This window comes from Panthera uncia, chromosome D1 (assembly GCF_023721935.1).
Source record: "Panthera uncia isolate 11264 chromosome D1, Puncia_PCG_1.0, whole genome shotgun sequence".
NCBI classification, from domain to species: domain Eukaryota; kingdom Metazoa; phylum Chordata; class Mammalia; order Carnivora; family Felidae; genus Panthera; species Panthera uncia.
Genome location: NC_064808.1, coordinates 90,707,069 through 90,723,069, shown reverse-complemented (window position 1 = coordinate 90,723,069; position 16,001 = coordinate 90,707,069). Strand labels below are relative to the sequence as shown.

The following is a 16,001-nucleotide window of genomic DNA, read 5'->3' as shown; positions in this document are numbered from 1 at the left end:
TGAGAATAAACTGAGGGTTGATGGGGGGGTGGGAGGGAGGGGAGGGTGGGTGATAGGTATTGAGGAGGGCACCTGTTGGGATGAGCACTGGGTGCTGTACGGAAACCAATTTGACAATAAATTTCATATTAAAAATAAATAAATAAATACATTAATTAATTAATTAATTAATTAACTAATTAATTAAAAAAAGAAACAGCTCATTGGCCATAGCTCCTCCCTTTGAAGTAACATACAAAAAATTGAATTCCAATTCCTGTTACCAGTCATGTAGACACTTGATGTAAATTATTTTGATCCAAATCTTCAGTTTTCATGGATAATTATCGTTTGTAAATTGTCATCATAAAATACGGCCCCCAGAACTAAGCACAATTCACCAGATGCAGTTTATCTTGTGTGACTATCACCTTAGTATGTTTCTTTTAATGAACTTAATAGCATCGTTAAGTGTTTTTTTTCTCTTGATCCGGATCTTTTGAACATGAGGGCTGTGAGGCCAATGCCTCTCAGTTTTGAATGTGTTGCAGACCTGGCTTATCCCTACTTGTCCTAGATTCATATTTCTTTTGGAAGCCTTCCTTGACGCCTATTCTGGGTTAGCACCACATTTATTGTGTTCCTGTAAGACTTGCGCAATCACGTGTCACATCTCTTAGTCTGCCTCCCCGCTCCTAGATTGTACATTCTGAAGAGCAGGGATTCTCTCATTCATCTCTAGCCTGAGTGCTCATGAAAAATTTTATGCTTATAAAACTGTTAAATTTTCCCTCTTTTTAAAGTTTTAATTTAAATTTCCATCAGTTGACATAAAGTGTAATATTATTTTCAGGTGTACAATTTAGTGATTCAACACTTCCATACACCTGGGGCCAAGTGCCCTCCTTAATCCCCATCACCCATTTCCGCCATCCCCCACCCCCCACCCCTCTGGTAACCAACCAACTGTTCTCTATAGTTAAAAGTCTGTTTTTTGGTTTGTCGCTCTCTCTCACTCTTTTCCCCTATGTTTGTTTCTTAAATTCCACATATGAGTGAAATCATATGGTATTTGTCTTTCTCTGAGTGTAGAGATTTGATTTCGCTAAGTGTAGTACTCTCTAGACCCATCCATGTCATTGCAAATGGCAAGATTTCTAAATTCTTTTTTTAATGTTTATATATTTATTTTGAGAGAGAGAGAGATGGGGAGAGAGAGAGGGAGAGAGAGAATCCCAAGCAGGCTCTGTGCTGCCAGCACAGAGCTTGATGTGGGACTCAAACTCATAAACTGCGAGATTATGACCTGAGCCAAAATCAGGAGTCGAATGCTTAACCCTCTGAGCTACCCATGTGACCCTAAATTCTTCTTTTTAATATCAGTTTACATTCACCTAACATTCTCTTCTTAAATCATTATCATCATACAAGTGTTTATTACTCTTTTCTTTGTTAATGTTGTCTCTGAATTTCATAATGATTTCCTCCATGGTATCATCCAAGTTACTGATAGAATGTTTTTCAAGACAAGACTAAGTATGCAAGTCCTATGGGATAATAACTTAATTTTTTTCATTTTATGATTTATCTTTAGATGTTCATTGAATTCATGCAGCTATGAAGTTTGTTCTATATTTTTACCTACCACACATTACTTATGTCCATAGACTCACAAGAAATTTAGCAAAAACTTTTTAGAAATCAAGATAGGACTAGAACATTCTTTTAGTCTATTAACCTAGTAAAACTAGAGAAACAAAAATTCTGGGTTATAAGTCATAATATTTCTTTTATAAGAGCTCAAATTTTTTTTTTCTTTTTTAATCTGTTTTGGTGTTTTCCTCAGGACTCATTCATCTGTCAGATAGATCAAACTAAGATAAGAAAAGACCATGGATGCAATGTTGGTAATTATCCACTTGTACGAGTAATGGGCATTCAAACAGACAGGTATTGTTACCTGGACAGAACAGAAAATAATAGAAACTGTGACCATGTGTGAGAGTCAGACTTCAGAGGGAGATGGTCACACATAATGAATAAAAGCCCAACATCTTCAGTCAAAATTACAAAGACTGGACAAGATATAATGTAACTTCTGTGATGGGCAGGAGTATTTACTGGCTCACTTTTGTGAAGGGCCAGGAGTATAGGAGAAACAGTGGCCATTGTAAAGAGTCAGAGAAATATGGAAGGATGTAGCAACTCAGTCTTTTTAATATCAGGTAAGGTAAAATTAGGGGATGGATTAAAAGAAATAACTGGGATTTTTGTAAAAGATAATGGGGAAACTACCATTTTGGGTTTATAAAATTGGCAACAGGTTTGGCTTGATCATGAACGGACAGTTTTGTGCATTAGACATACTTAAATTCTTCACAGTAAAGTATAGAATTGACCCAGAACCAAGGATGGTTAGTTTCTGCTGGAGATGGCAAGCTTTCTGCTTATCGAGGAGTAAAAGGAAAACAGACACCAAGCAGCAAACTACTGGGTATTTTCAGTACTAGGTACTGTGTTTTCAGGCCATCTTGACTATGTTTACTTTACTTGTTTTGTACTTGTTGATTTTTTTTTCTCTGATGAAGACATAGGACAAAGGAGAAACATTTTAAATAGAGCATATTTATTTCTTATATCTTTAACTTATTAACAATTTATGGTTAAATCCTATATTTTTCTTGTTTATCTACCAGAGAGAAAAAATATAATTGTAAAATATGGTTATAATTTTTGAGCCACTGTTGCATAATTTTTTGCTGGGGAAGATCTCATTGTTCGAAGAAAACATTTAGTAAGGAAATTTGGCATAATAAAGAGGTATACATACACCGGCATAACCTAGATGGGGAAGGCTTGGAGGACAATGGCAAATTCGCAGGTGGTGGTGAAATGTTTTGTATAGTCAGAATGTTATCACCATCATTTTGTTGTGGTTGTTTTACTTGTTTATAACAGTTTTATTGAGATGTAATTCACACAGTATATAATTCAACCATGCAATGTGTACAAATCAGTGTTTTTAGTATATTCGTGGAATTGAACGACCATCACCACGTCCTAATTTTAGAACATTTTCATTACTTCCTCCCTCCCCTCAAAAATAAAGCTCTGTACTCATCAGCAGTCACTTCCCATTCTCCCTTGCTCCCAGCCCCTGGAAGAGACTTTCTCTCTACATAAGTTTATCTTTTCTGGACACTTTGTATAAACGGAATAATACAATATGTGGCCCTTTGTGTTTCTTTCACTTAGCATAATGTTTTAAGGTTCATCCATGATGTGGCATGCCTCAATACTTCATTACTTAAAAAAATTTTTTTTAAATGTTTATTTATTTTTGAGAGAGACAGAGCACGAGCAGGTGAGGGGCAGAGAGAGAGAGGGAGACACAGAATCTGAAACAGGCTCCAGGCTCTGAGCTGTCAGCACAGAGCCCGATGCAGGGCTCTAACCCACAAACTGTGAGCCAAAGTTGGACACTTAACCGACTGAGCCACTCAGGCATCCCAATACTTCATTACTTTTTATGGCAGAATACTATTCCATTTTATGGGTATACCTTTGTTTATCCATTCATCATTTGATAGACATTTGGATGGTTTTCGTTTTTTTGACTATTATAAATAATATTGCTAAACATTTATATATAAGCGTTTATGCGGACATTTATTTTCAATTCTTGTATGTACTTAAGAGTAGGACTTCTGGGGGAGCCTGGGTGGCTCAGTCGGTTAAGTGGCCGACTTTGGCTCAGGTCATGATCTCGCCATCCGTGAGTTTGAGCCCCAGTTTGGGCTCTGTGCTCACAGCTCAGAGCCTGGAGCCTGTTTCAGATTCTGTGTCTCGCTCTCTCTGACCCTCCCCCGTTCATGCTCTGTCTCTCTCTGTCTCAAAAATAAATAAACGTTAAAAAAAAAAAAATTAAAAAAAAAAAGAGTAGGACTTCTGGGTCATATGGTAACTTTTTGTTTAACACTTTCAGGAGCTACTGAACTGGTTCTCTAAGCAGCTGTATCATTTTGCAATCCCACCAGCACTCTATGAGGGATCTAATCTCTCCAGATCCTTGCCTATACTTGTTATTGTCTGTCTTTTTGATTATAGCCATTCTAATGTGTATTAGGTGGTATCTCATTGTAGTTTTGATATGCAGTTCCCTAGTGACAAAAGATGGTGTTCAGGTGCTTATTGGTCATTTGTGTATCTTCTTTGGAAAAATGTCTACTCAAATCCTCTACCCATTTTAAAATTGGGTTGTCTTTTTATTGTTGAGTTGTAAGAGTTTTTATATTTTCTGTGTACAGGTTCTTTGCTAGATATATGACCTGCAAATATTTTCTCTCATCTGTTGGTTGTCTTTTCATCTTCCTGGATGATATTCTTTGAAACACAAAAGCTTTTAATTTTAATGATATCATTTATTTTTTACATGGTTTCTTGTACTTTTGACATCTTATCTAAGAAGACATCTCCTATTCCTAAGGCACAAATACTTACTTTTACATATTTTTTAAAGAGTGTAGTAGTTTTAGCTCTTATGTTTAGGTCTAAGGCCCATTTTGAAGTAAGTTTTGTGTATGGTGTGAGGAAGGGATCTGACTATATTCTTATGTATGTAGCTATCCAGTTATTCCAGAACCATTTAATGAAAATATTATTCTTTCCTCGTCAGTTGTTCTGGAATCCTTGTCAAAATCAATCCACCACAGATGTATGTGTTCATTTCTAAACTCTAATTTCAATTCCATTGATATATGTGTCCATTATGTTAGTGATACACTGTCTTGATTACTGTAGCTTTATAGCAAGCTTTCAAATTAGGAAGTCTGAGTCTTCCAACTTTGTTCGCTTTCCAGTTTATTTTGGCTATTCTGAATCCTTTATATCTCCACATGAATTCTAGGAAGAGCTGTTCAATATCTGCAAAAACAACTAACATTTTGATAGAGACTGTATTGACTCTGTAGCTCAATTTGGGAAGAATTGCCTTCTTAAAAATGTTAAAGATTTTTTTTTAATGTTTTATTTATTTTTGAGACAGAGAGAGACAGAGCATGAGCAGGGGAGGGGCAGAGAGAAAGGGAGACACAGAATCCGAAGCAGGCTCCAGGCTCTGAGCTATCAGCACAAAGCCCAACGTGGGGCTTGAACTCACAAACCATGAGATCATGACCTGAGCCAAAGTCAGATGCTCAACCAACTGAGCCACCCAGGTGCCCCAAAATGTTAAAGCTTTTGATTCATAAACATGGGATATCTTTTCATTCATGTAGGTCTTGCTTAATTTCTTTCAATAATGTTTTGTAATTTTCAGTGTACATGTCTTGTGTTTCTTTGTTTAATTTACTTCTAAGTATTTTATTATTTTTGATGCTATTAAACATGGAATTTTTTTTGGATTATTTATTGCAAGTGTATAGAAATACAGTTGAACATTGTATGTTGATCTTGTATTCGTCAACCTTGTTGAACTTGTTAATTACTTCTAAGATTTCTTTTGCAAATTCCTTAACATTTTCTATAGGTTACATCATGTAAGTTGTGAACAGAGATAGTTCTACTTCTTCCCTTCCATTGTGGATGTGTTTTATTCCATTGTCTTCCTTGATTGATATAGATAGAATCTCCAGTATAAGGATGAGTAGAAGTAGAGGGATGGCCATCATTGCCATGTTCCTCATCTGAGGGGATGATATTCAATCTTTTTTCCGTTAAGTACAACGTTAGCTGTGTTTTTTTGTGGATGCTGTTGATGTTATTTAAAATATAAAACAATATTTTTTGACAGGGCATATGCTCTTCAAATTGCATCATAACATTTTAATTTTTATTTTATTTTTTTATTTTTTTAATATTTATTTATTTATTTATTTATTTATTTATTTTTGAGAGACAGAGAGACAGAACATGAGGAAGGGAGGGACAGAGAGAGTGGAGTCACAAAATCAGAAGCAGGCTCCAGGCTCTGAGCTGTCAGCACAGAGCCTGACGGGGGGCTCGAACTCACTGACGGCAAGATCACATGAGCCGAAGTTGGATGCTTAACCAACTGAGTCACCCAGGTGTCCCAACATCTTATTTTTTTTTTTTTAAATCAAGGCGGTCCTTTGAGTCATTTAAGTTTGAGAAATCTTCAGGACATTATGTTAAGTGAAATAAGTCAGTCAGAAAAATACAAATACTGTATGATTTCACTTATGTGAGGTACGTAAAGTAGTTAAATTTATAGAAACATACAGAATAGGACTTAACAGGGCCCAAGGGAGAGAGAGAAAAGGGATTTATTTAATGGGTACAGAGTTTCAGATTTGCAAGATGAAAAATTTCTGGAGATCTGTTTCACAACAATGTGAACATATTTGACACTACTGAACTCTATACGTAAAATGGTCAAGATTGTAAATTTTATGTTATGTGATTTTTTTTTTTTACCACAGACAAATGAGGAAATAAAAAAAAATTAATTTTGATCATTTGAATAAAAGAGAATTTTAGAGTTGTCATTATTCCTCTCAAGGGAGAGTCTGTTTCCTAAAGGAGGACAGGAGAGAAAGTTTTAGAGAAGATTTACAAACTCAAATACTTTCATGGGTCAAGTAGGTAGCAGAAGTATATAGAGGTTTTAAGTTTATAGAGAGTGGTGATTTGAAAACTCCATGTTCTGTAACATATTCTAAAGCTGTGCTATCAAGATAAAACATAGCTACTGAACTACTTCTGCCTAACTTGCTATTCCTTTTCTAGAAAGAGAGGAGAATGTGGCAGTCAAGCACTGGCCGCTGCAAGAAAGAAATTCCTTACACCATGACTTTGTAACATTCAGTTTGACGTTGTATTCTGCCAAAGGTATAATCACTACACTACGACTAAGCCTTTAGTAAAAATGTATTATATCCAATGGTCATGTGTTAATGGTGCTTTAAAAAAAAGGGAAGAACATCGTGGGCAGTTTTATCACTTCCAGTCACTAATGGGTGGCAAAGATGGGAAAGGCCCAACAAGGAGTTATTGTTGGAAAATGTACCTAAAGACAGCAGTGAGGCAGGCTGCAGTGTGAGCCGACTCGGGAAGATTTAAGACAAAAGCTCTTTTCCCAATACAGTTTCAAGAATGGTGACCCACTGTGGCACCTGGGTGGCTGGTTTAACGTCCGACTCTTGGTTTCTGCTCGGGTCATGATCTCACAGTTTGTGAGTTTAAGCCCCACATTGGGCTTTGTGCTGGCAGTGTGGATCCTGCTTGGGATCTTCTCTCTCCCTCTCTCTCTGCTCCTCCCCTGCTCTCTCTCTCTCTCTCAAAATAAATAAATAAACTTAAAAAAAAAAAAAAAAGAATGATGATCCAGGTGGGGAGGGAGTATAGGAGCAAATACATATATTACAAATTTCACTTTTTTTAAGTTAAATAAATTTATATCTAAGAAGGCAAACAGTTTTACATGGTGCTATCACTAAAATCTGGGTAAATAACTTTTCAAAATCACCAGTGTCCTGCTACCTAAAGATGTCTTCACCATCATAAGTGAATTCCATGCCTATAGATGAAAGTGTCAACAGTAAGAGAATGGCAGAAAACCATTTCCTATTTAAAAACATTTGAGATATACTTTTACATAACTAAGCAATAGTTAACAAAATAGTAAGCATGTGAAAACTGTAAATTCCAAAGACTGAGATTATTTTGCTATAGAAACAATCATTAGTATTATACTAAAAAAATGTTGGAACTGGAAGACAGAGTACTACATAGAAGATTAAATTTTGGCTTTATCTGTTTCCAGCCATATCTTGCACAGTGTAAACATAAATACCACAGACAGATATTTTAGTGGCAGAATGGCACCGAGCTCCTAATAGTTTACGTGCAACTGACAAAGGCTTTTTGTTTTTATTTATTTCATGCTGTGAACCCAGTTGGTTCCCTTTATTCATACACTATTCATTGGGCAATCCATGCATAGATAGGTAACCAGGATCAGATTCATCTCAATAGAATCTTACCTAGACTCTGCTCTGTTTAGAATCACTCAATAAATGTTAGTATCACTATTACGATTTTTTTCTCCATCTCTTATGTTCTTTGAACTAGCATGTGTTTTGTACATGCTTTGGTTTTAGAAAGAATGGTGTTTCTGGCAGATATCAGTATTAGCTCAAGCCCATTATTATCACTTTTATTTCTCGTGGCTATTTTGAATTTTTCACCTGTGCTATTAGGAAACTATCATCCACACCTATAATGAAAAGCCACAGAGTCTCCACTACCAAGTAACTGAAGTCCCCGAATTTTAGTTTTCTCACCTGGGAAAAATAAATCAGATACCTTTTCTAAAGTGCCTGGACAGCAAACCGTTATGTACCTAATACACAGTAATATCACCAGTCTTTTCACTTTTGTTTTTTTTTTAGTTTCTTTTTAAATTCCAGTTAGTTAACACATTGTAATATTAGTTTCAGGTGTACAATATAGTGATTCAACAATTCCATACATCACCTTGTGCTCATCACCACACATGGACTCCTTAATGCCCATCACCTATTTAGTCAATCCCCCCCCCCCAACCCACCTCCCCTCTGGTAACCATCAGTTTGTTCTCTATAGTTAAGAGTCTGTTTCTTGGTTTACTCTCTCTCTCTCTTTTTTCCCTTTGCTCATTTGTTTCTTAAATTCCATGTACGAGTGAAATCATATGATATTTGTCTTTCTCTGACTGACTGATTTTGCTTAGTGTAATAATACTGTCTAGCTCCATCCATGTCATTGCAAATGGCAAGATTTCATTCTTTTTTATGGCTGAATTATATTCTGTTATATATATAAATCTTTACATTTTTATTCATTCATCTATCAAGGGACACTTGGGGTGCTTCCACAATTTGGCTAGGGTAAATAATGCTGCATAAACATAGAAGTGCATAAGACAAACTTTTACAGCATAGAACAAAAAAGGGACAGTTCTAACTGATATTTATTTACATGCCCCACGTTATGGAGACCTCAGCGTCTTTGAGCGCTAACATAGATCAGGGACAGACAGAACTGAAGCTACATGGCTGAAAAGACAAATTCTGGTTCATAATACATTGCATGGTGGGACAATAAATATCTACCACAATTTTTCTTCTTCTCTTTCTACATAAAATTCCCAGAGGAAAATGACAGCAGGAAATCATTCCACGGTGACTGAGTTCATCCTTGCTGGGTTAACAGAGAGCCCAGAACTCCAGCTGCCCCTTCTCTTCCTCTTCCTAGGAGTCTATGTGGTCACGGTGGTGGGGAACCTGGCCATGATCACACTGAGAGGGCTCAGTGCTCACCTGCACACCCCCATGTACTATTTCCTCAGCAATTTGTCCTTCATTGATCTCTGCCATTCCACCGTCATTACCCCCAAAATGCTGGTGAACTTTGTGACAGAGAGAAATTTCATCTCCTACCAAGCATGCATGACTCAACTCTACTTCTTCCTTGTTTTTGTTATATCGGAATGTCATATGTTGGCTATAATGGCATATGATCGCTATGTTGCCATCTGTAACCCATTGCTTTACAATGTCACCATGTCTTATCAGGTTTGCTCCCAGCTGGTAGTTGGGGTGTATATCATGGGCTTGACTGGTGCCACAGCTCACACAGGCTGCATGCTAAGAGTGCTCTTCTGTAAGGCTGACAGAATCGACCATTACTTCTGTGATCTTTTCCCACTGTTGGAGCTCTCCTGCTCCAGTGCTTATATCAACGAGGTGGTAGTTTTGTGCTTCAGTGCACTTAATATCCTCGCCCCCAGCTTCATGATTCTCAGCTCCTACATCTTCATCATTGCCAGCATCCTCCGCATCCGCTCCACCGAGGGCAGAGCCAAAGCCTTCAGCACCTGCAGCTCCCACATCTCCGCTGTTGCCGTTTTCTTTGGATCCGCTGCGTTCATGTACCTGCAGCCATCATCCGTGAGCTCCATGAACCAAGGAAAAGTGTCTTCTGTGTTTTACACCATTATTGTGCCTATGCTGAACCCCCTGATCTACAGCCTGAGGAATAAAGATGTCAGAGTTGTCCTGAATAAGATCCTTGAAAATAGAAGGAAATGGGTATTTTGCTTGAGAAAAGCTTTGTAATTCTCAGAGAAGGTTTGATAAGGAAGCAATCCAGAGACAACAGTGTATGTCCACAAGTAATGAAATTGTTCATTCTACTTGATAATTTTGAAGAACAGTGCGGGAGGACTGGATTCATAGTCCTGTCAGTCACATGGACAGGATTCATGCCAGTCACATGGACAGCATCACCATATGATAGGGTATATTAGACATTGACCTGGGCACCATGTGGACACGATAGCACACCAAGTGTATTGGACATAGAGTTACAAAGCAAAGTGCATGCAAACAAAATTTGCAGAATTAGGATATCTCCTAGATATAGGATGCATAACAATGGTTATTTGCTAACTTAAATTGGTGAAATAAGTCAAGTACAATTCCCTTGATAATACTTATTGCCTTATATTTTAATATGTTTTTCAAGACTTAACTTCTACTAGTTATAGGAAAGGATGGTATATTGTAAATCAGCATTATTAAAATATAGGGTTAATAAACTTTTAATTTTACATGTTTGGCATGAAGACTATGACTAACCAGAATAGGTAACATACACTACCTGCCAGCCAAGGTCTTACCAGTAAGCTTTCCTTTCCCTCTTTTTTTTTTTTTTTTTTTTTTTTAAATTCAAATATAGTTGACACACAATGTTACTTCAGTTTCAGGTATAGAACATACTGATTCAACATCTCTGTACATTATTCTATGCTTGCCCCAAATGTAGCTACCATCTGTCCCCATACAATACTATTACAATACCATTAACTACATTCCATTTGCTGTGCCTTTTATTCTTGTGAGTTACTCATTCCATAACTGCAGGCCTGTACCTCCCTCTTCCCTTCATCCCTTTTTGCTCATACCCCATCCATCTCCCCTCTGGCAACCAAAAGTTTGTTCTCTGTATTTACAGGTCTGATTCTACTTTTTGTTTATTCATTTTGGTTTTTAGATTCCACATATGTGCGAAATCATATGGTATTTGTCTTTCTTGGTCTGACTTATTTCACTTAGCCTAATACCCTTTAGGTCCATCTATGTTGTTACAAATGGCAAGACCTTTTTTTTATGACTGTGTAATATTCCATTGTATAGATATGCTATATCATCTTTATCCACTTATGTATTGATGGACACTTGAATGGCTTCCATGGACACTTGAATGGCTATTGTAAATAATTCTGCATTACACATAAAGGTGCATGTATCCTTCTGAATTAATGTTTTGTTTCCTTTGGGTAAATATCCAGTAGTGGAATTATTGGATCATATGATATTTCTATTTTTAGCTTTTTGAGGAACCTCTATACTGTTTTCCACAGTGGCTGTACCAATTTACATTTCCACAAACAATACACAAGTGTTCCTTTTCTCCACATCTTCACCAAAACTTATTTCTTGTCTTTCTGATTTTAGTCATTCTGACAGGTATAAGATGATATTGTAGTTTTGATTTGCATTTCCCTGATGATTAATGATGTTGAGTATCTTTTCATGTGCTGTTGGCCATCTATACATCTTCTTTGGAAAAATGTCTATTCAGGTCCCCTGGCCATTTTTAATGGGATTAAACCATCGGTTTTTATTACCAAACAAATAAAATGATTCAGTATTTATACAGAAATAAAATAATTTGTATAGCACACATATTTCTTTGCTCCTCATCATTTCTCTTTATTTTAGAAAAAAATAAAGTTACCATATCTCCTTCTTACTCTAATTAGGAACTTCCCAGGGATTTATGCAATATTTAGCATATGCTTTCACTTAGGCCACAAGTTAAAATATTCCAAACATCACTGTTTTCTGAGTACATTATGAAATCTAAATACAGTTAACAGAGACCAATGAAAAAAACTTTCAGATCTTACATAACCAGGTTGTTTTCCCTGATTTTCTACTTTGCCCTTGTGGGAAGGGACTTCAGAAAACTTTAGTGCATGTCTTATAAATTTCCTGAAATTTGCATTTAAAAATGGGCTGGCATGAAATCCACCAGAGCTCTAACAATATCTCTCACATCCTTGGTTCTAATGTGTAACCTAATAAGAACAATGAATAGCACTTTTGTGACACTATTAAGCCCTTGAGTACCAAGGAGAAAGGGAAATTCTAATTGTTTCTTTTCCCATGAGTGGATACTTGTGGGATAAGATCCTAGTGGGAGGCCATTATCATCGTTTGCTCTTAATCAGACCCTTAGCATCTATACCCAGGGTGTAAAATCCTCAGATAATATCAACCAACCTTTGCAGGGGGACAGACAGTTTTGGGCATCAGCTTCACCAGAGATCAAGATCAGTGACTAAAAACAATGGCCAAAGGAGACTTATAGGCTATGACTCCCTCAGCACTAAAGAGTCCTGCAAGGTTGGTACTCCGAACTATCCACCAGCATTGTCAGATCATTTTTCCCTTCAGAACAATGAAGAAGAAAAGTACACAGCACTGAATTCTCTGTGAAGAAGGAAAGCTATGTCTGAATCATAGTCCTTGGATTTTAAAATCTTAGCTTTCCACTCAGGCTCCTTTCCCAGCACACACAGAGATGTACACAGCCATTTCATCCTCACTTGTCCTTGTTCTATTGTTCACGCTTTCTCATGACCACAGGCCCCTTTGTTATCTCTCTGTCCCCTCTAGTATAAAATTACGGCAGAAACTTTTTTGTTTACTCATTTCAACTCAGGCAGTGTGAGGGCTTTGCCAACTTAGATTGAGTCTATGTTAATATATCTCTAACCTTCCTTCATAATTTTATTAAACACATATCGATTGAGGGTCACTAGATGCAAAGCACTGTGCTAAGTACTGTATTGATTTTACAGTCTAGTAGAGAAGGGAAACCAGTAAATAACTCATCCTAATTAATATAAAGTAAGTGCTTATGTAAAACACAAGAAATGTATTCATAGGCACACACACAAAATGGTCATGTTAACTGGGGCTCTCCTACTAAACTTTTCAAATATTTTTTTAAATGTTTATTTATTTTTGAGAGACTGAAAGAGAGAGAGAGAGAGAAAGAGTATGTGTGTGTGTGTGTGTGTGTGTGTGTGTGGCAGAGAGAAAGGGAGACACAAAATCTGAAGCAGGCTCCAGGCTCTAAACTGTCAGCACAGAGCCCAAAGTGGGGCTGGAACTCATGAACCCCGAAATCATGACCTGAGCTGAAGTCTGACGTTCAATCCACTGAGCCACCCAGGTACCTCTCTCATATTAAATTCTTAACTAAATGATCCTAAATGCTGAATAAACGTCATAAGGTAGATGGAATGGAAGAAGAGAAAAGCTAAAGGGATATGGTGAGTAAAAACTAACAGTCTACCAAATAACTAAATAACATGGTATTTGTTGGGATATAAAAAAGAAAACTTTGTTGTTATTGTTGTAAATCTTTGAATGACAAATTAGTTTGAACTTTATTTGGAGACCTTGGAAAATACTGATTATTTTAAGAGGTTAGTATTCAGTAAAAAAGTTGAAAATCTCTGTATTATCATGTGTTCATGGAAAGAAACAACAAGAAGATCTGCTGAGGAAAGAAATTGGAAACTCTTACTGCCATTATGGGAATGACAGTGTTGGGCGAATGAAAAACAGAGCAGGGAGATACTTAAACAGATTACAATTGAAACAACACTGACCTTGATTAAGTTCTTACCAAGAGCCAGGAACTGTGCTGGGGACCTCACTTTACAGGTATCATTTAATTTAATTTTCACACAGGACAGAAATTAATGTTTTCATTTTTCAGAACATTAGAGCAAATGTAGGACTGAATTTTTTGCATCAATGGCTACTATGCTAATATCAGGACCTATTAGAAGTACACAGTCATGAAAGTTGGAATTTAAAGAGATATTCAGGATGATTTAATCCAACCACCCATCTAAACCTTGCATCCATCAACAATATCTGCTCCGTGGCCTTTTAGGCTGTGCTCGAACATTTCTGGCTATAAGATCAGATTATGTGTGACTGTAATGTTCTCTGATGTGAAACCAGATATTTCTTCCAATAGTTTCAAGCAGGTCATTTGACTTCATTCTCTTGGAGACATATAAAATGAGTCCAATATCAAAATGGGGAGCCTGGGTGGCTCAGTCAGTTAAGCATCTGACTCTTAATTTCGACTTAGGTCATGATCTTGGCTCAGGTAATGATCTCACAGTTCATGTGTTTGAGCCCTGCATTGGGGGTCCGTGCTGACAGCACTGAGCCTGCTTGGGATTCTCTCTTTCCCTCTCTCTCTGTCCTTTCCCAATTTTAGCATTCTCTCTCTCTCTATCAAAATAAATAAATAAACTTAAAAAAATGAATCCAACATCTTTTAAATGTAGCATTATGTTGAACATTTGGCAGTAACTGTTATGTGTCACATAAATCTTTTTTTGCTAATAAATATCCTCAGTTACTTCAGCCATTCCTTAAAAGACAAGATTTCTGATAGTTTTTCTGAAATTTTCCAGTTTTTCTAAATCACAGAAAGCATTGTAACCCAAATTGAAAACAATATTCCAACTGTTGCTTGAGTATTAAGAAAATAAATTTCCATTTTCTAGAATCTCTTTAATTTCTTTGCAATCTAAATGAAATATATATTAGCCTTTTTTTTAAAAAATCACATCGTTGTCTCGTATTGAATTTAATCTAAAATTTGTAGTTGTATTTTGCACGTGTTCTAATAATCCATACCTCTATCGTCTTTCAATTCTGTAGAGAGTACGTGAGAAATACATGATAAGAAGACACCAGGGTGTTTTTCTTCCAAAACCTTGCTCATATTTTGGGAATAAGTGTAGTTTTCTGGCCTCCACCACCAACATGAAGTCCAATTAACTTAAATTATTTATAATCCTCTGCTTCTCTGGCCATAGTGATGCAATATATTACCTAAATTTTGGCCATTGTGTCACTCCCCTGGGATTAGTTGAATTTATAAACAAAGGAAGACAGTTTTCACTATGGGAGAAGTTGTTGAGGTGTAAGTATACTATGTTCTTGCCTTATGAGGCAGCAGCTTTCTTCCTGGGTGAAGGAACCCTCGACGAGCAGACTAGCAGAATTCCAGGTGGGATGGTATTGGTAGTTGCCCAGTTCTTCAGGTTTTTATTCTGAGTTCGAGTTCTAGTAAGGAAAATGATTCAGGTCAAAATAACAACTTTTTACAGACTTGTGAATCCTATGTTTATTAACTGTATAAAACAAGTTACTCTTTCTTATTTTGAATTAAATGAAAATTTAATCATTATGCCATTTGATAAGTGTGACATTAATGTATACATATAGGATACCCCAAAGGATATAGGAAAGAGTCATTAGAAATAACAGTAGTTGAATTACCATATTGTAACCTGAAACTAGTATTAGACTGCATGTTAATTAACTGGAATTTGAATAAAGACTTAAAAAAAAGAAATAATGGTAGTAACTTTCCTACTAACTAGCTCAAAAAAAATCTAAAACTTGGTGTTTTCTATTAAAAATTAGAAATATCTTAATTATAAGTATCTTGAATTTTCCTCTGGTCAGCTGGAATCATAGGTTGCCCTAGAGTGATGGAAGAGATTCAAGAGATACCAACATTATGAATGTCCCTTGATGAGGAATAAAATAATGATCTCCATAAAATTATTCTGTCTCATACACACACACACACACACACACACCCCACAAGTACACTCATTTTCTGTTTTTTAAGCTTAGAACCAGATGAGGGGATAATGGACCCTGGAAATATTTCCACAGTAACTGAGTTCATCCTCGCTGGGCTAACAGAGAAGACCGGATTCCAGCTGCCCCTTTTCTTCTTCTTCCTAGGAGTCTATGTGGTCACGGTGGTGGGGAACCTGGCCATGATCACACTGATAGGGCTCAGTGCTCACCTGCACACCCCCATGTACTATTTCCTCAGAA

The 16,001-nt window shown here is 36.6% G+C and overlaps 2 protein-coding genes across 2 annotated transcripts in view; both read left to right on the top strand.

Moving 5' to 3' along the window:
- The first annotated feature begins 9,131 nt into the window (after nucleotides 1-9,131).
- LOC125908690 (olfactory receptor 8G1-like) lies at nucleotides 9,132-10,097 on the top strand. The gene has a single exon (XM_049611412.1). It carries the CDS (start codon nucleotides 9,138-9,140, stop codon nucleotides 10,095-10,097), a length of 960 nt encoding a protein of 319 aa, XP_049467369.1. The 5' UTR covers nucleotides 9,132-9,137.
- Nucleotides 10,098-15,080: 4,983 nt separating this feature from the next.
- Nucleotides 15,081-16,001, top strand: part of LOC125929600 (putative olfactory receptor 8G3) — a 1,221-nt gene continuing 300 nt past the window's right edge. Inside the window, exon 1 of the mRNA XM_049640933.1 lies at nucleotides 15,081-15,156. Coding sequence (XP_049496890.1) covers nucleotides 15,081-15,156 — 76 coding nt within the window. The remainder of the gene's footprint in view (nucleotides 15,157-16,001) is intronic.

Coding starts and splice junctions, on each gene's coding strand:
- LOC125908690 (XM_049611412.1), top strand. CDS start 9,138: ATGACAGCAGGAAATCATTCCACGGTGACTGAGTTCATCCTTGCTGGG.